Source organism: Neoarius graeffei, chromosome 1 (assembly GCF_027579695.1).
Source record: "Neoarius graeffei isolate fNeoGra1 chromosome 1, fNeoGra1.pri, whole genome shotgun sequence".
Lineage (NCBI taxonomy): Eukaryota > Metazoa > Chordata > Actinopteri > Siluriformes > Ariidae > Neoarius > Neoarius graeffei.
The window spans coordinates 117423991-117443703 of NC_083569.1; the positions used below are offsets into that span (position 1 = coordinate 117423991).

The 19713-nt window shown below is 42.7% G+C and overlaps 1 protein-coding gene across 1 annotated transcript in view; it reads right to left on the reverse strand.

Annotated features, from left to right (window-relative positions):
• The window catches only part of LOC132886076 (carcinoembryonic antigen-related cell adhesion molecule 5-like), a 39155-nt gene extending 20760 nt beyond the window's left edge, over nt 1–18395 (reverse strand). The window contains exons 1-4 of the mRNA XM_060920630.1: nt 18375–18395; nt 18188–18223; nt 15336–15584; nt 12992–13282 (exon numbers count right to left, since the gene is read on the reverse strand). Coding sequence (XP_060776613.1) covers nt 12992–13282; nt 15336–15584; nt 18188–18223; nt 18375–18381 — 583 coding nt within the window. The 5' untranslated portion in view covers nt 18382–18395. The remainder of the gene's footprint in view (nt 1–12991; nt 13283–15335; nt 15585–18187; nt 18224–18374) is intronic.
• Nucleotides 18396–19713: the final 1318 nt, after the last annotated feature.

A 19713-nucleotide genomic window follows, 5' to 3' on the forward strand; every position in this document is an offset into this window, starting at 1 on the left:
CAAAGTGCTGCCTGTTTGGGCATCCTTTTGTGAACTCTGTTACTGAGATCTTGTATGGGACCTGTTTTGTGCAAGACCTGCATTATTTTTAAATTTACCAGATCTAAAGTAAAGTTTTTCAGCTACGTTCTTGTGATTGTGTGTGTCTCTGCAAGTGGGGCCAGTTCATCCATTGTGGTGGCTCAGGGGATCTTGCTCTATCTCTCAATCTGGAACCCTGGGTTCAAGCCCCTGTCTCTCTGACACATGTTGATATCTAACAGGTACTTGTCCTTAGAGGCATGCACACAAGTGAAAGTCTGTTGCACACTAATGCATGTGGGTGTGACAACCACTTTCCTTTAATTGAACTAGTAAATACATAGTAATAAAAAGGTTCTGGTTAGGACAAGTGAAAAATCTTGCTGCTTGTCTGACTGGACAAGTGGATTAAAAAGTTCATGTTGATCTCTGTGGGCGGCACAGTGGTTAGCACTGTTGCCTCACAGCAAGAAGATCCTGGGTTCGAGCCCAGTGGCTAATGAGGGCCTTTCTGTGTGGAGTTTGCATGTTCTCTGGGTGCTTCGGTTTCCCCCCACAGTCCAAAGGCATGCAGGTTAGGCTAACTGGTAGCTCCAAATTGACTGCAGGTGTAAATGTGAGTGTGAATGGTTGTCTGTGTCTGTGTGTCAGCCCTGCGATGACCTGGCGACTTGTCCAGGGTGTACCCTGCGTCTTGCCCATAGTCAGCTGCCTGTGACCCTGTAGAACAGGATAAGCGGCTATAGATAATGGATGGATAGATGTTGATCTCTGCATCTGTTTCCAAACTGAACTGGATAATGCTAGCTGTTGTCTTTATGAACCATATCCTACACTCGTGTTTGTCACTGGTAAAAGGAAGCAGAACTGGGCTGTGAAAAATGGCTAGATAAGCAATAAGTGGTGATCGTGATGTCAGCAGTTCCATTTTGTGTGAATGTGATTAAAGTGATTTGTCAGCAGTTATGGTTTCTTACAGAAATACTTTATTTTACAAAGCCCTGGTTAAAGAGTAACTACAAAAGACCAATTACACAGTCAGGAAAAGTTACAAATAATTACTAATTACACCAAGCTGTCATAAGTGGAACTACACATTTGAGTTTACATGATATTTACAACTAAATAACAATTTGGAAGAGTTTGCAAAAGTTTAAATTAAATATTCTGGTATTATTGATTATTTCTTTATAACAGCATGTACCAAAGTGTTTCATTCCTCTTATACTCCAGCGGTGTGCTAACGATTTTCATTTTTAATTTGTTATTGAATGGCATCCTGCTTTTTAATCATTTGCAGTTACCATTTAATTTTGCACAGCATCTGCAAAACAAGTGCGTCTCTGTTAAAACGTGCATTATAGCAGCTATAAGCAGGCATTTCCTCACCAGCCTTTATTTGTTTCTCTCAAATTTTGCTTTACCTTTCACTGTTACAAAGTGCTGACACTGGAGACTCCTTACATAAATTAAGTTGAATAAATATCTTCTTTGAAAATGTCAGTCCTGCACGCTGTGGCATGTGCACCTGAAGAACTCTCAGGCGTGTCCCAGGCTGCGCGTGCATCGAGCAGACTCTTGTCGTTAACGACGCATACCTGAACATGATTAAGGAGCAATATGTGCACCTATATAAGGACTGTTCAGATGCACTATCAGTGCAAAGTATTATGCTATGTCAGTATGCATTACCAAGCCTTGTTTCTGATTTCCTGGTTTCCTGATTCCTGTGCCTGTTCCTCATTCCCATTTTCTCTTTACCTGTGATATTCTGTTTGTGCCTTGCCTGACCCTTTGCCTGTTTAACGTTTTGGATTTAGCCTGCCGATTTGGACTGTTTGCCTATGTATGTGTTTCCACTAGTATAAATAAATATATTTCTGCACTTACATCTGCCTACCTCGTGCATGACAGAATACTTCGCCAAACAATGGATATAGCGGAGTTATTTCAGCACACGATTCCACACCGCTTCCAGGTGTCCTTATCTCAGCCCCTCACCTCGTATTTCTGGCTGAGTTCTGACTGGAGTCCCCCAGCACCCTACTATGGAATATATCATCCTAGGGGATTCAGTTTACATTGTGACCTTTTCTATGAGGACTTCCAAGAGCCCAAGCCACCAGAACCTATCGGGGTAAGCTTTGTATTCATGTTTATCTCTGTATGAGCATGCCAATGGGTGAAGTACTTGATCAGAGTAGAGTACCCATGCCTCCACAGCTCACAGACCTTTTTTGCCATGCTTGGGTCTATCTATGAATCTTTGGAAAAGGGGGACCGCCATGAAATTTTTTGAGAGGGGGCTATCACTCCAGTGGCTGACACAGCAGCAGTGGAGGAGACCATTGCTCCAGAGCTCCCTCCAGTGGCCTTTGCAGAGACAGCAGAGGAGGCTGTTGTACACTGAAAAAAATGGCCTGTTAAATTAACACAAAAAAATCTTGTACATCGGTTGCACTTATTAAAATCATATCCACTAAGACCAATTAAGTCATGTTCTGTTTGACTGAACATGACTTAATTGGTCTTAGTGGATATGATTTTAATAAGTGCAACCGATGTACAAGATTTTTTTGTGTTAATTTAACAGGCCATTTTTTTCAGTGTAGGTACAGCACAATCTCTGCAACTAATGGCCCTTTTCCACTACCCTTTTTCAGCTCACTTCAGCTCGCTTCAGCTCACTTCAGCCCGACACGGCTCGCGTTTCGACTACCAAAAACCAGCACGACTCAGCTCATTTCAGCCCTGCTTAGCCCCTAAAACTCGCACCGTTTTGGAGTGGGGCTGAAGCGAGCCAAACCGTGCCGACTGAGGTTGGGGGCGTGAGCAGACACTCCCCTGTGCACTGATTGGTGAGGAGGCGTGTCCTCACATGCCCACACACGCCCCGCGAGCGCGCTGGGATCTGTAAACACCGCAAACCCGGAAGGAGAATAATTATGAATTACGAGAATTTCTGAAGCCTTATGCGCCTCGCCTCATCTATACGCTCTTGCCAGTATCTGTTGGCGTTGTCGGTGACAACAAGCCACAGCACCAAGACCAGCAACACTAACGACTCCATGTCCTCCATGTTTATTGTTTACTATCCGGGTCATGAGACTACCGCTGAAAAGATCACTGAATCAGTGACATACAGAGCATCGTGGACGAGTTCGGGGAGCGCAAGGCTCGTCGTATGCCCTTCAAATAATGCGCGCAGTAGGCTATTGATGTTTTATTATGAGCCATGTACAGTATGTCGCCTAATGTTTTTTTGTTTCTGAGTTACATGTTCGTTTGAAGGACTTAATGTACAAAATAACATAGTTGCACCCCGTAGTGCTGAAATTGGTAAACACAGTGCATTCAGTGAGGTTTGCACCGCCCTCCTTTTATTTCTGACTCTTCCTGTCACCGTTGCAACCTCTGAGCGCTCATTCGTATGCCCTTCAAATAATGTGCGCAGTATAGGCTATTGATGTTTTATTATGAGCCATGTACAGTATCCTAATGTTTTTTGTTTCTGAGTTACATGTTCGTTTGAAGGACTTGATGTACTAAATAACATAGTTGCACCCGGTAGTGTTGAAATTGGTAAACACCGCAGTTGCGGACATTTTGTAGCCTAAAATGATGTTATGATAAGCTTTAATAAAGGGCCCGGTCATTTGCCCCGCCCCCGGCCCGGCTCTGACTTGTTCCGCCACTGTCACTGATGTCACTGTTTGCGCTGCTTAACGACATCACGTGACGTCCACCCACTTTCGCTAACTCCACCCAATGTGTCCACCCACTTCCAGCCAGCACGGTTCAGCGCGGTTGTAGTCGAAATGCAACTCCAACAGCCCCGCTCAGCTCGACTCAGCTCGACTCGGCACGGCACGGCTCAGCCGCGTTTGTAGTGGAAAAGCGGCATAAATTTCCCATAATTCCCTCAGTTCCTGCCCTGGATGATATCCACTTCATCTCATCTTTCACTGTGCCACGACTGGCTCATCTCCTCTTTCACTGCACTATGTAGATCATGATGCAAGCTTGCCCATAAAAGGGGGGGACTGAGATGTTCTGCCTCTTTGGCTCTTGGACCAGCATACCCTCTGGCACGCTCTGACCGCCATTCTCTCTGCCTCCGACCTCCCGACACGAGCCTCACATGTCCCACCATGCGAACATCTCACCACGGCCATGCGCAGCAGATGTGCCTCACTGCTCTCTGGCCTCTCCTCTCTGCCTCGCGCTTTCTCTCTGGCCAAAGCGCTGTTGGTATTTTTAAAGGAGACATTGCAGACTGAGGTGAAGAACAAAGGAACAAAACACATGGCTGTAAAGCTACGGTTAAAACTACCTCAGTCATGTTTTGCTTTCATGGTGTTTGAAACTGGCCACTGTTGTTACTACACAGTAATAACATAAATTAGAAGATTAGAGGCGATCAGTTCCCTCCGCATCTTGAACTGACGAACTTCTGACCAAGGACCTTCTGGAGCACGAGATCCCACCTGGGAAGGACTTTTACAATACAGGAAAGCTGATTTAAACTACATTGAAATGGCTCCGCTCTTCAAAAATGTACACCGGAAAGGAGAATCACTGACAAACTACTTCATTGCTGACACGTGAAAGTGGTCCCAAGTAAGGCTGGCATTTTGGGCAATGTTAGTCTTAGTTTAATTAGTTTATGTGAAAAGTGCTACTTAAACCTAAGGTTGTTTCAAGTGTGCGCACAATAATCACACAGTTCGGTTTGATTATGTTACTATTTACTCAGTTTTACTCTGGTAGATAGACTTTGCATGCTTTAACTCTTCTCTTTCTTTCTCTCTCCCTCTAACACTCTATTATACACATCTGAACATTCAGACTTCAATAAACTAAGGGCTGGTTAGCTCAATTGATTAGCTCAGGGCATTTATAACACCAAGATTGCAGGTTTGATCCCTGCATGGGTCAACAATTATTTATTGTCCTTTATCTACTCAGTCTCACAGAACACCTACAGCCCCTTCCACCACCTTTTCACACCTTTTTCATGCGCAAACAATTCTTTGTTAGCCTGCAAACACTTATCTACACAAACACACATACCTTAGTACCTCATCACCATTTTCATGCCTTGATTTGTTAAACTGTTGCTAGTATTAGTGAACGTACCTGATCAGTATTATTCTCATTTGATAATGTTTTTAATAAATTAGATATTTAAAAGAAATGGTATCTTGTCTGCCTTTTGCTGCAATATTCGCTTGAAGCCATTTTCTGCCATCAAAAAATTCATATTGCCTTCAATGATCTAGTGTATCACTCGAGTAATGAATTCATGAATTTAATAATTAATAGAAATATTGATGAACTGATATATTTTATGAGACTGAGATTTTGAGACTGATTTAACAATGTAATTGCACCCACATAATTTTGGTGTGACGGCAGCACGGTGGTGTAGTGGTTAGCGCTGTCGCCTCACAGCAAGAAGGTCCGGGTTCAAGCCCCGTGGCCAGCGAGGGCCTTTCTGTGCAGAGTTTGCATGTTCTCCACGTGGGTTTCCTCTGGGTGCTTCGGTTTCCCCCACAGTCAAAAGACATGCAGGTTAGGTTAAGTGGTGACTCTAAAGTGAGTGTGAATGGTTGTCTGTGTCTATGTGCCAGCCCTGTGATGACCTGGTGACTTGTCCAGGGTGTACCCCGCCTTTTGCCCATAGTCAGCTGGGATGGGCTCCAGCTTGCCTGCGACCCTGTAGAACAGTATAAAGCAGCTAGAGATGATATGAGATAATTTTGGTGCCTCGTGTTAGGACTGGTATTGTGCCTACATAATTTGGTGCCGTGTGAGGCATGGTACTATTGTACCTACACTGTTGTTCCAGAGCTGGTTTCACAGCCAGAACCAGCACCTGAACCAGTGTCTGAACCTAGAACCCACACCTGAACCAGAACCAGTTCCTCAGCCTGCATCAGAGCCAGCACCTGAACCAGAACCAGTGCCAGAGTCGGAGTCAGTTCCAGCATCAGTGCCAGTCTCAGAGCCAGTGCCAGCCCCTGAACCAGTGCTAGTGCCAGAGTCAATCAGTTCCACTGTCACAGCCAGCGCCAGTGTCAGAGCTAGAGCCAGTGTCCACTCCAGAACCAGTGCCAAGGTCGGAGTCAGCTCCAGTGCCAGAGCCGGTGTCAGTGCCTGAGTTAGTGTCTGCTCCAGAACCCGTGTCAGAGTCAGCGCCAGTGTGTGCTCCAGTGCCAGCACCAGAGTCAGTCGGTGCCAGTGCCTGTTCTAGAACCAGCACTGGAGTCAGTCAGTGCCAGTGCCTGTTCCAGAACCAGTGCCAGATCCAGACACTGAGCCTGTTCCGGAACCAGTGTCCAAGGACGATGGTGCTGCCTCAGCTGCACTCAAAAAAATAATTTGCTCAGTGAACGTAATAAAATTATGGAAAGTATTTCCACCCAAGTAAAATGTGTTAACTTAGCCAGAAACAATTTTGTTGAGTGACCTAAATGTCAACCGTTGCATGTTAGACTTAGGTTCATGTAACAGACACCCATGTTGGTTTTTTTGAGTGTGGTAATGAAGACATTGTCATCCCGCCGCTGTCCAGCCAGGAAGGTGTTATTGTCCCGCCACCAGGTCTTGACCAGGACCATAGCAATGCGCTGACAGAGCTCAAGCCCATGCCTGAGTCCAGTTCTGAGTCCAAGTCAAGTCCAGAGTTCAACCTAGAGCCCAGTTCCGAGTCCAAGTCAAGTCTTGAGTTCAAACTAGCATCCAGTCCTGAATCCGAGTCAAGTCCAGAGCCCATGCCTGAGTTCAGGTCTGAGTACATGTCAAGTCCAGAGTTTGAATTAGAGTCCAGTTCAGAGCTCAAGTCATCTCCAGAGCTTGAGTCCAGCCCAGAGCTTGAACACACTACCAGCCCCGAGTCTGAGCCTGATCCAGAGCTCAAGCCTGAGTCTTCTCCTGAGCTGGAGCCAGAGTCCAGCCCAGAGCTCAAGTCATCCCCAGAGCCCAACTCCAATCCAGAGCTCACATCATCTCCAGAGCTCAAGTCCACTTTCAGTCCTGGATCCAAGCCAAGTCCGGGGTCCAAGTCAAGTCCTGAGCCAGAGTTATCTCCAGAGCTCAAGCCCAAGCCATCTCCAGAACCTGAGACCAGTGCAAGTCAGGAGTCCAAGTTTTGGCCTGAGCCTGAACCCAAGCCCCCACCAGAGCCAAGAAGGATGGATTTTCACTCCTGGAGGGAGCTCTTTTAGGTAGGTGGGGGTGGGGGGGTTCTGTCAGTCCTGCGTGCTGTGGTGCATGCACCTGAAGAACTCTCAGGCGGGCCCCGGGCCGTGCGCATCGAGCGGACTCTTGCACGTGCGCCGTTAACGACACACACCTGAATATGATCAAGGAGTAATATGTGCACCTATATAAGGACTGTTCAGACACACTATCAGTGCAAAATATTATGGTATGTCAGTATGCATTACCGAGCCTTGTTTTATGTTTCTGATTTCCTGGTTTCCTGATTGCTGTGCCTGTTCCTCGTCCCCTTTTTCTCTTTGCCTGTGATATTCTGTTTGTGCCTCGCCCGACCCTTTGCCTGTTTAACATTTTGGATTTAGCCTGCTGATTTAGACTGTTTGCCTATGTGTGTTTCCACTAGTATAAATATATTTCTGCACTTATATCTGCCTACCTCGTGCCTGACAGAAAATTAATCTCTGATTACACATTTTTTATTACAGTAAATATAAAGTGTACACACCCCGTTAAAATGATAGTTTTTTCTGATGTAAAAAAATGAGACCACGATAAATAATTTCAAAACTTTTCCCACCTTTTAATGTGACCTATAACCTGTACAATTCAATTGAAAAACATACAAATCTGTTAGGGGGACAAAAATAAAAATGTACCATAAGCTGGTTGCATAAGTGTGCACACCCTTAAACTAATACTTTGTTGAAGTACCTTTTGATGTAATTACAGCATTCAGTCTTTTTGGGTACACACCTGCCATCAATTAAAATGACTCTGATTGATTAACCCCAAATAAAGTTTAGCTGTCCGAGTAGGATTTTCCTGACATTTACTCAGTTGCATCCTCCAGCAAAAGCCATGTTTCGCAGAGAGCTTACAAAGCATCAAAGGGATCTCATTGTTGAAAGGTATCAGTCAGGAGAAGGGTACAAAATATTTCCATGGCATTAGATATACCATGGAGCACAGTGAAGACTGTCATCAAGAAGTGAAGAAAATATGGGACAACAATGACATTACTGAAAACTGGACGTCCCTCCAAAATTGATGAAAAGACAAGATGAAAACTGGTCAGGGAGGCTGCCAAGAGGCCTACAGCACTGAAGGAGCTGCAGGAATTTCTGGCAAGTACTGGTTGTGCATTACATGTGACAACAATCTCCCATATTTTCCATATGTCTGGACTACGGGGTACAGTTGCAAGACGGAAGCCTTTTCATACAAAGAAAAACATCCAGGCCTGGCTAAATTTGCAAAAATATATATATCAACTCTCCCAAAAACATGTGGGAAATGTGTTATGGTCTGATGAAACCAAGGTTGAACTTTTTGGCCACAATTCCAAAAGGTACTTTTGGTGCAAAAACAACACTGCACATCATCAAAAAAACACCATACCCATGGTGAAGCAAGGTGGTGGCAGCATCATGTTGTGGGGTTGTTTTTCTTCAGCTGGAACAGAAGCTTTAGTCAAGGTGGGGGGAATTATGAACAGTTCTAAATACCAGTCAATTTTGGCCCAAAACCTTCAGGTGTCTGTTAGAAAGCCGAAGATGAAGAGGAATTTAATCTTTCAGCACGACAATGACCCAAGCATACATCAAAATCAACAAAAGAATTGCTTCACCAGAAGAAAATTAAAGTTTTGAAATGGCCCAGCCAGAGCTCAGACCTAAATCCAATTGAAAATCTGTGGGGTGACCTGAAGAGGGCTGAGCACAAGAGATGCCCTCGTAATCGGGCAGATTTTTAGCGCTTTTACAAGGAAGAGTGGGCAAATATTGCCATGTCTAGATGTGACAGGCTGACAGACTCCTACCCAAAAAGACTGAATGCTGTAATTAAATAAAAAAAGTGCTTCAACAAAGTCTTAATTTAAGGGTGTGCAGACTTACGCAACCAGCTTATTGTACTTTTTTTATTTTTTATGTTTTTCTCCCTACCAGATTTTTGTTTGTTTGTTTTTCAATTGAATTGTACAGGTTATAGGTCACATTAAAGGTGGTCTCATTTTTTTTACATCAGAAAAACCTACCATTTTAACGGGCTGTGTACACTTTTTATATTCACTGCAAATACCATGTTGTAATATCTGTATTATCAGGCTTAGATTATGTTATGTCATATTAGAATGAGTGCATTATCAGAGCGGTTATTTAACAATTATTCACTGAGCCTGAGGCAGATAATTGTTTTAGTATAAATACACAGGTGATTATTATTATTATTTTTTTTAATTCCAAAAAAAATTATTTCAAACTTCAAAAATGGCATGTGACAGACGCGGGGTAGGTGGATGTAAGTGCACCAGTGTATTTATTTACAAAGGTGAAGATAATTACAATAGTGAAAACAGGCACAGGCAAACAAACCAAATCGGCAGGCTAAATCCAAAATGTTAAACATGCAAAGGGTCGGGCAAGGTGCAAATGGGATATCAGAGGCAGAGCGAAAACGGGAACGAAGAACAAGAAGCAGGAAACCAGGAAATCAAACACATGTAGTAAGGCTCGGTAATGCTTAGCGTAATGATGTAGCATAATACTTTGCACTGATACTGAATCTGAAGAGTCCTTAAATAGGTGCACATATAGCTCATTAATTAAGTTCAGGTGCACATTGTTAATGGTGAGAGTGCTAAAGTCCACTCAAGGCATGCACAGCGCAGGGCGTGCCTGAGAGTTCTCCAGGTGCATGTGCCACAGTGTGCAGGACTGAAGAACCCCATTCCAAAGAGCTCCCTCCGGGAGCAAAAATCCATTCTTCTTGGCTCCAGTGGGGGCTCAGGCTCAGGACAAAACTTGGACTACTGACTTGCACTGGTTTTGGGCTCTGGAGATGGCTCAGGCTTGAGCTTTGGAGATGATTCTGGCTCTGGACTGAACTTGGGCTCTGGGCAGGAAGCAAGCTCAGACTCTGGACTTGACTTGGATCCTGGACTTGACTCAAACCCAGGACTGAAAGTGGACTCAAACTCTGGGCTGGACTCAAGCTCTGGAGCTGACTTGAGCTCTGGACTGGACTCAGGCTCAAGCTCTGGACTGGACTTGAGCTCTGGACTGGACTCGAGCTCTGGACTGGACTCACGCTCTAAGATGTACTCTGGCTCCAGCTTAGAAGACTCAGGCTCCAGTCTGGACTCAGGCTCTGTAGAGGACTCGATCTCTGGCCTGAACTTGAATTCTTGACTGGACTCTGACTCCGGAGATGACTCGAGCTCTAGACTGGACTCAGACTCAAGCTCAGGAGATGACTCAGGCTTGAGCTCTGGACCTGGCTTGGGCTCAGGGCTGGAAGTGTGCTTGAGATCTGGACTTGACTTGGGCTCTGGGCTGGACTCGAGCTCGAGCTCTGGAGATGACTCAGGTTCCAGGCTGTACTCAGGCTCGAGCTCTGGAGATAACTTGGACCAATGACTTGACTTGTTTGAAATCTGGACTTGACTTGGACCTTGGACTAGACTCGGATTCAGGACTGGATGCTAGTTCAAACTCAGGACTTGACTTGGACCCTGGACTTGACTAGTTTGAACTCTGGACTGGACATGGACTCTGGGCTTGACTCTAATTCAAACTCTGGACTTGACTTGGATTCAGAACTGGACTCAGACATGGGCTCGAGCTTTTCAGCACATTGCTATGGTCCTGGCTGGGTGGCAGCGGGACGACGATGCCTTCGAAGCCGGCTGAGGCAGAGGTCGCTCTGACGTCCTTTAACACAGGTTCTGAAACAGGCTCCGATTCTGGCACTGGCCTTGACTCTGGCATAGGCACTGGAGCTGGCACTGGCTCTGATTCTGGTGCTGGCTCTGATGCTCTAGCTGGCACTGGCTCTGGAGTAGACACTGGTGCAGGCTCTGACGCTGGCTCTGGCACTGAAGCTGACTCTGGCACTGGTATGGGTTCTGGAGTTTGACACTGGTGCTGACTCTGACTCCACCTCTGGTGCTCGCACTGGTTCTGGAGCAGACACAGATGCTGGCTCTGGCACTGGAACAGATGCTGGTGCTGGCTCTGACACTGGAGCTGGCACCGGCTCTGGCACTGGTACTGGAGCTGGTTCTGGTTCAGGCATGGGTTCTGATGCAGGCTCTGGTTCAGGCATTGATTTAGGTGCTGGCTCTGGAAAGACAGCCTCCTCCGCTGTCTCTGCATTGGCCACTGGAGGGAGCTCTGGAGTGATGGCCTCCTCCGTTGCAACTGCGTCGGCCATAGGCGTGATAGCCCCCCTCAAAAAAAATTTTTTATTGAATTCCTCCTTCTCGAAAGATTCAATAATAAACTGGAGCATGGCAAAGAAAATCTGTGCACTCCGAAGGCATGGGTGCCCGACCCTTATGAGATACTCCACCCATTGGCGAGCTTGTCCAGCTGTCCACATGAGCAGGAGGCTCACCCAGATAGGTTCTGGAGGCTTGGGTTCTATAAAGTCCTCATAGAACAGATTACACTGCATGATGACTCCCCTAGCATGATATTCCATGGTACATTGCTGGGAGAGCCATTCTGTTCGAGGAGCCAAGATACAAGAACCCAGTAGATGCATGGTATGGCAAACTGGATCACTTCCACGACATCCATTGTTTGGCAAAGTATTCTGTCAGATGCGGGGTAGGTGGATGTAAGTACAGAAGTGTATTTATTTACAAAGGTGAAGATAATTATAATTACAATAGTGAAAACAGACACAGGCAAACAAGCCAAATCGGCAGGCTAAATCCAAAAGGTTAAACATGCAAAGGGTCGGGTGAGGTGCAAACAGGATATCAGAGCCAGAGTGAAAAATGGGAATGAGGAACAGGAACAACAATCAGGAAACCAGGAAATCAGAAACATGGGTAATAAGGCTCGGTAATGCATACTAACATAGCATAATACTTTTGCACTGATACTGAATCTGAACAGTCCTTAAATAGGTGAACATATAGCTCTTTAAGTTCAGATGCGCATTGTTAATGTCGTGTATCATAGAGTCCGCTCGAGGCGCACGCAGCCCAAGGCGCATCTGAGAGTTCTTCAGGTGCATGCGCCACAGCGCACAGGACTGACAGCTTATCTATACCGACTCACATAAAATCCTTTGTTTTGAAATCGATCAAATAAATCACAATTCCACCTTACCTTTGAATAGTTTTAAACCAAACTTCATAGCATCTTTAGTGCTTTTAGGAACAGCATTTTCATTCATTTGTAATTCTTCCTCACTTACGGTGACGAAGCGATTGGCCACCATTTTGCCGAGTCACTCAAGATGAATATTAAGAAATAGTCTGAATTTCTCAACCAATCAGCACTTGCAAATTTCTATAATCACCTGCATATTCAGACTAAAAGTTAATCAACACCTTTTGACCAGTCAGAATCCAGAATTCAACAGTTACATGGAATAATGTTATAGTGAGTATTTCTGCACTTCTCTATTTCCATACAGGTATAAACACCTTTATAAGAGATTAGGAATAGGTTCATTCATTTATTTATTTAGCTAAATAACTTTTATCATCTGTATCCACCAGTCTGTATCTCGCATAGGAGATTGAATCACTCCCTGATAAACACACACTCAACTGTTTTACTGAACTTTGTTAGACCTCACAAGCCACAAATGACAAATACGTTTTTAACCTTATTTCAAGATTAGTTACAACATTATAGAATAACATGGAATTGAAATAATTACGGAATATTTCTATTCACACCCTTATTAACTTCAAACCTGTTGATAAATGTGAAAACTCATGACGTACCTCTTGCTGTAATCCTGACTCTGTTACTGTAATCTGTGTAGTAGTCTGTGTTTGCCCATGTGTTACGCCTATGTGCTCCACACTGATACCCGGTTTCTCCTGCAGTATCAACCATCACACTGAGGTTGCTGGTGTCTGTAGCACCAGTGTTCAGATGTTGCAAATACTGATTATTTTTGTACCAGAGAAACTCCCATCCAGTCCCCTGCTGCAGCTCACAGCTCAGAGTGATGGTGTCTCCAGTGTAGACGGAGCTCTGAGGATTCACTCTCACAGTCGCTTTGGGTCTTTCTGTTGGTATGAAATGATGGTGTCAGAGCTGCTTTTCACTTCACAACATCTCTTGAAACCCTCTGAAAACACCTTCCAATGAATCAAATAATGGCACAGATAAGCCAAGCTGAGATTTACTACCTTCTTCTAATTTCATATAATCATTTGCCTTCATATTATTGTGGTATAAGTCTAATTAACAGTTTGCTGTGTATGCTATTATTCATACTGACTCACCACAATTATACTGTAAACTTAGCATACATCCCAGATAATATTACAAAAGTCATGATGATTCTTGTGAAAGAAATTAGCACCTATTACATAGGGACAGGGGCGCCGCTAGGGGGGAAAGTTAGGACGATTCTAAGGGCCTGGCACTGACAGGGGGGCCTGTGAGGGATATTAATATTATTTTAATAGTATTGCCTTGTGTAAGTTTTTGAAATAAAATATTTCATTTCATCTGTTAACCCTTTGGTGACTGACCCCTTGAAAATGGTTCCTCCAGGAACAATGACGTTTCAGTTGTCAAGACAACGGAAAAACTAAAATACAAAAACAGAAAGATATGTCACAATGCTCTTGTGCACAAAACAAAATGCTCTTGTATTTGTATTTGTATTTTAGTTTTTCCGTTGTCTTGACAACTGAAACGTCATGGTTCCTGGAGGAACCATTTTCAAGGGGTCAGTCACCAAAGGGTTAAAATATGCAAATTATACATGGCTATGATTTGCTATCACATTTTCCTTGAATTATTTATGATATTGTCATTTCACCCCTCCTCCCTTTTTAGTAATGGTACAGTCTGATTGTGGGCGGGGACAGTGAACTGTGTAGCTCCGTGTGTGCACAGCGCCGCTATTAGCGCAGCTCACAGCAGCTGGCAGTTTCTCTCCGCGCGCAACAGAGGTGAACATTCTAGAAGTTGCTAAGCAGGAGCAGGTGTGATGGTGGTGAGATAAATTATGAAGTCCGGATATCAAAAACGGAAGGAGAAGCAGCAGAAAGCTGAAAGGGAGAAAAAGGGTTGACAATTGGTGACTCAGTTTTTCCCAGAGAAAGCTAGCCTATTATTCCCTGACACTCGATGCCATTACAGCATGCTAGCTAATGATAGACTAGCAGATTTCATTTTAACCGAGTTGGAATATCAAGACAACACTTTTCAATAAGCAGTGCAGTGTTATTTTATTTAAATACTTCACGTTTATTGCCATGGAACATCAGATGAATGTAATGTAGAAGTTCTGCACAGAACTAGCTAAACTTGTGCAGTAAACTAGCCTACTGGGCTAATACGTGAGGTAAAATATTAGGCTAGCCTACATGATACTGGTGCTAATAACTGGTTTCAAAACTAATGAGGTGCCCTCAACATCCACAGATTCAGCCTCAGGAATAGGACCCCAGCCCTCAACCCAAATCCTAGGAGAGGGAGGTGAGCAATACAATCCATGAATAAAGGATTTAGGGTTAAAAACTATTTTAATTGCTAGGCTACAGTAAGCAGCATTAGGCTATTAAGACTTACATTAAAATGAAAAGATATTTCTTTCTTTTATGAGCAACTATTTTTAGGTAACTTAGTATGGAGTTCATTCAATCAAAATGTTCGTGTGTTAAATCTCGCTGGGGTACACGCTGCAGGATCAAGTGAGGAAGTGTCAGCTTTTTTTGGCTTCATCAATTGTCTTTACTGTAAGTGCCAGTCCAGAACGATGGGCCATATACAAAGAAACTACCGGCTGCTCTCTCCACAGCTTGTCTGATACTCGCTGGAGTGCAAGAATTGATGCTGTTAAACCGGCAACAGTCTATTCAGTCTAATTCTGACAGTTCTGCATTTAAAATGTTCATATACCAAATAATTGTATCACCTAAACTTGCTCGGCAGCTGATCACGTGGATAGTAAAGTAGAAGTACCAGCCAAAAACAGACTTCAAATTCAGTTGCTTGTGCTTGAAAATTTTACGAGGAGGCCCTAAATTGTAATCTTCCATAGGGCCCAAGATTTCTAGTGGTGCCCCTAAGTTTTTAAGAACAAAAACAAACCCACAGACTTACCTGATACAGTCATTGTAACAGGATCACTGATTTCTGAAAAGGATCCACTGCAGGTGTAGGAACCACGGTCAGAGTATCCAATAGCATATACAACAGAGTCTCTGTACTGATTGAGTCTGGTATTATTTTTAAACCAGCTGTATGGCCACTGAGTGTCTCCTTGTGCATCTATGTTACATCTGAGAGTAACATGCTCTCCAATGAACATGTGTATATCAGGCTTTATGGACACCACAGCTTTAGGACTCCCTAGAAAACATTCTGTTCTTAAACATTGTATATAAAGTAATTCCCAAGCATACAAAGGTGGACAGAGACATACAAGAAATAATACCATGAATAATTTAGACATGAACTAGGGATGCATCAATTCCTTTTGTTAGAAGGTCTGTTACAGCAGAACAGGACATGACTGCTGCAGGTCTGTAAAAAGATTCAGGTGTGTGTTGGAAAGTGTGTGTTCATGAGGCTCAACTGTCATATCCAAAACTGTCAATCACCTCATCAACCATGCTCTTTTTGATCACAAAATAACGCCTACAAAACACGTTTATTGTGAGGAAAGATTTGAGGTAGATATCAGGGTCCACTGAACTTATAAAAATGACAGAACACTAGTCCTGAAAATAACTGAGGTGAGATGTAAGTTAAAATGGAATTGACACATTAACATGGGAATGGGCGGGGTACTGCAGCCAACCACTAGAGGGCCTCAGAGACATTTAGGCTTTACTTTTGAATCCCTGTTACGATGACCACCCATATATACAGTCATTGGTTTTGCTTTCATCATAATGTGTGAAGTACATCCACATTGTTGTTTTGTGTCGTCTATTCATTAGTGCAACATACACTAAGCTTACAGTGGTGCTTGAAAGTGTGTGGACCCTTTAGAATTTTCTATATTTCTGCATAAATATGACCTAAAACAACATCAGATTTTCACACAAGCCCTAAAAGTAGATAAAGAGAACTCAGTTAAACAAATGAGACAAAAATATTTTACTTGGTCATTTATTGAGGAAAATGATCCAATATTATATATCTGTGAGTGGCAAAAGTATGTCAACTTTTGCTTTCAATATCTGGTGTGACCCCCTTGTGCAACAATAACTGCAGCTAAACGTTTCCGGTAATTGTTGATCAGTCCGGCTTGGAGGAATTTTAGCCCATTCTTACGTACAGAACAGCTTCAACTCTGGGATGTTGGTGGGTTTCCTCACATGAACTGCTCGCTTGAGGTCCTTCCACAACATTTCCATTGGATTAAGGTGAGGACTTTGACTTGGCCATTCCAAAACATTATTTTTCTTTAACCATTCTTTGGTAGAACGACTTGTGTGCTTAGGGTCGTTGTCTTGCTGCATGACCCACCTTCTCTTGAAATTCAGTTCATGGACAGATGTCCTGACATTTTTCTTTAGAATTCACTGGTATAATTCAGAATTCATTGCTCCATCAATGATGGCTAGCTGTCCTGGCTCAGATGCAGCAAAACAGGCCTAAACCATGATACTACCACCACCATGTTTCACAGATGGGATAAGGTTCTTATGCTGGAATGCAGCATTTTCCTTACTCCAAACATAACATTTCTTATTTAAACAAAAATGTTATATTTTGTTCTCATCTGCCCACAAAACATTTTTCCAATAGCCTTCTGGCTTGTCCATGTGATCTTTAGGAAACTGCAGACAAGCAGCAATGTTCTTTTTGGAGAGCATTGGCTTTCTCCTTGCAACCCTGCCATGCACACCATTTGTTGTTCAGTGTTCTCCTGATGGTGGACTCATGAACATTAACATTAGCCAATGTGAGAGAGGCCTTCAGTTGCTTAGAAGTTACTCTGGGGTCCTTTGTGACTTCGCCGACTATTACACACCTTGCTCTTGGAGTGATCTTTGTTGATCCACCACTCCTGGGGAGGGTAACAGTGGTCTTGAATTTCCTCCATTTGTACACAATCTGTCTGACTGTGGATTGGTGGAGTCCAAACTCTTTCGAGATGGTTTTGTAACCTTTTCCTGCCTGATGAGCATCAACGACGCTTTTTCTGAGGTCCTCAGAAATCTCCTTTGTTCGTGCCATGATACACTTCCACAAACATGTGTTGTGAAGATCAGACTTTGATAGATCCCTGTTCTTTAAATAAAACAGGGTGCCCACTCACACCTGATTGTCGTCCCATTGATTGAAAACACCTGACTCTAATTTCACCTTCAAATTAACTGCTAATCCTCGAGGTTCACATACTTTTGCCACTCACAGATATGTAATTTTGGATCATTTTCCTCAATAAATAAATGACCAAGTATAATATTTTTGTCTCATTTGTTTAATTGGGTTCTCTTTATCTACTTTTAGGACTTGTGTGAAAATCTGATGTTTTAGGTCATATTTATGCAGAAATATAGAAAATTCTAAAGGGTTCACAAACTTTCAAGCACCACTGTATGTCACATGGTATCACCTGGCTTTGTCTGCTCATACTGGAGCATTTTTATGAGCAGGAGTACATGAGCGCTGTCATGGACTGATAACAAAATACTCATACCAGTATTGACGCATGTCTAAAATGAAGGTTTGTTTTGTTTTTTTTATGTCTGATTAAAGAACCACAGTGAAATTCATGTAAAACTATGTATTCACATCTCAAGATTTGTTGGTAATTCTTTTCTCATTTTATTACCATCATTTATCTTAAATGTGAGTGATTCTTTTGAATTTACCAAGAACACAAAGTGAATGATAATTCATAAACTTGTAATAAATTCTAAACAATCTTCTCAGCCCCAATACAAATATAAAACTTCACACAATATAAAGGATAAATAATAAACAGTATAAATCACCTTGAGCATCAGCCACTGTTGTAAGTGAAACCAGCACTAAAAAGGGAACAGAAACAGAAGCACTGGAACATAAACCCATGTCCTAATGACACAATAAACTCATCACTCAGGACATTCAGACTGCAGATGAAGAACTTTATACCCCACCACTCACTCTAATGAAGACACAAAGAGAACATTTACTCACAGAGCATCACCGGGAGTGGACTGAGCTCCATCCTGTAACTCTAATGACTGACTGTCAGAGCAGCGGTGTGTGCTAAAGCTTTACCACTTCCTGTGATAGAGAGAGAGAGAGAGAGAGAGAGAGAGAGAAAATTTGCATGTATCATTCTCTATTCTAGTTGACACAGAGATGGTAGTTCCCATTCCCTTACTTTTTACATTAAGATTGTTTTAAGACTTGCACTGTAAAACCTATAATGTTTCATTGTGCTGGAGTTAAAATAATTTCTACTAAAGAATAACATACTGAATAGCAGTGCTGTAAATAGGAAAAATATTTAAATTATTATATTCACACTGTCCACTTTATTAGGAACACCTGTACACCTGCTCATTCATGTACTTATCCAATCAGCCAATCACGTGGCAGCAACACAATGCATGAACTCATGCAGTAACTTATATTTCAGAAATGTCCTCGGATTTTCATACACAAAAGTCTGAAGAAATTACACAAGCAAAAAGACAAAAAGAAACACCTTGTTGGTGAGAGAGGTCAGAGGTGAATGACCAGACTGGATCACACTGACAGGAAGGCGACAGTAACTCAGTATGTGGTGGCTAATGATTGAAAGCTGAAAATAAAATACCTTTGATTACATCTAGTGGTAACTGAAGTATAATTTTAATCCTGACCTTATCCATACTTTAATGGATTTAAACAGACCTTTTTTTTAATGTGTGGAAAGAATCTAAATTGAAATGTGTTGATTAAAAAATTAAACAATAAAGTTCACAAGGTAAATAAAATCAAATAATGTGCTGTTGTATTGTTTTGAATGCAATACAGGTCAAAGATTATTTACAAATCATTGGCTTCAGTTTAAATTTTGATTTCAACATACCATCATAATTTTTTTTTCTGATTTGGGGTTGTAATTTTCTTGATGATCTTGGCTCTGGGACATAATTCAACAGATTATTAAATTGTACTGTTCTTCCAGAGAGAGAGAGAGAGAGAGAGGTTTTGATTTGTGTGTAGTGTGTACCTAAAGAGTTTGAATTATAATAATATATAATAATATATATATATATATATATATATATATATATATATATATATATATATATATATATATATATATAATATTTTATATAGGGCACGGTGGTGTAGTGGTTAGCACTGTCGCCTCACAGCAAGAAGGTCTGGGTTCGAGCCCCGTGGCCGGCGAGGGCCTTTCTGTGCGGAGTTTGCATGTTCTCCCTGTGTCTGCGTGGGTTTCCTCCGGGTGCTCCGGTTTCCCCCACAGTCCAAAGACATGCAGGTTAGGTTAACTGGTGACTCTAAATTGACCGTAGGT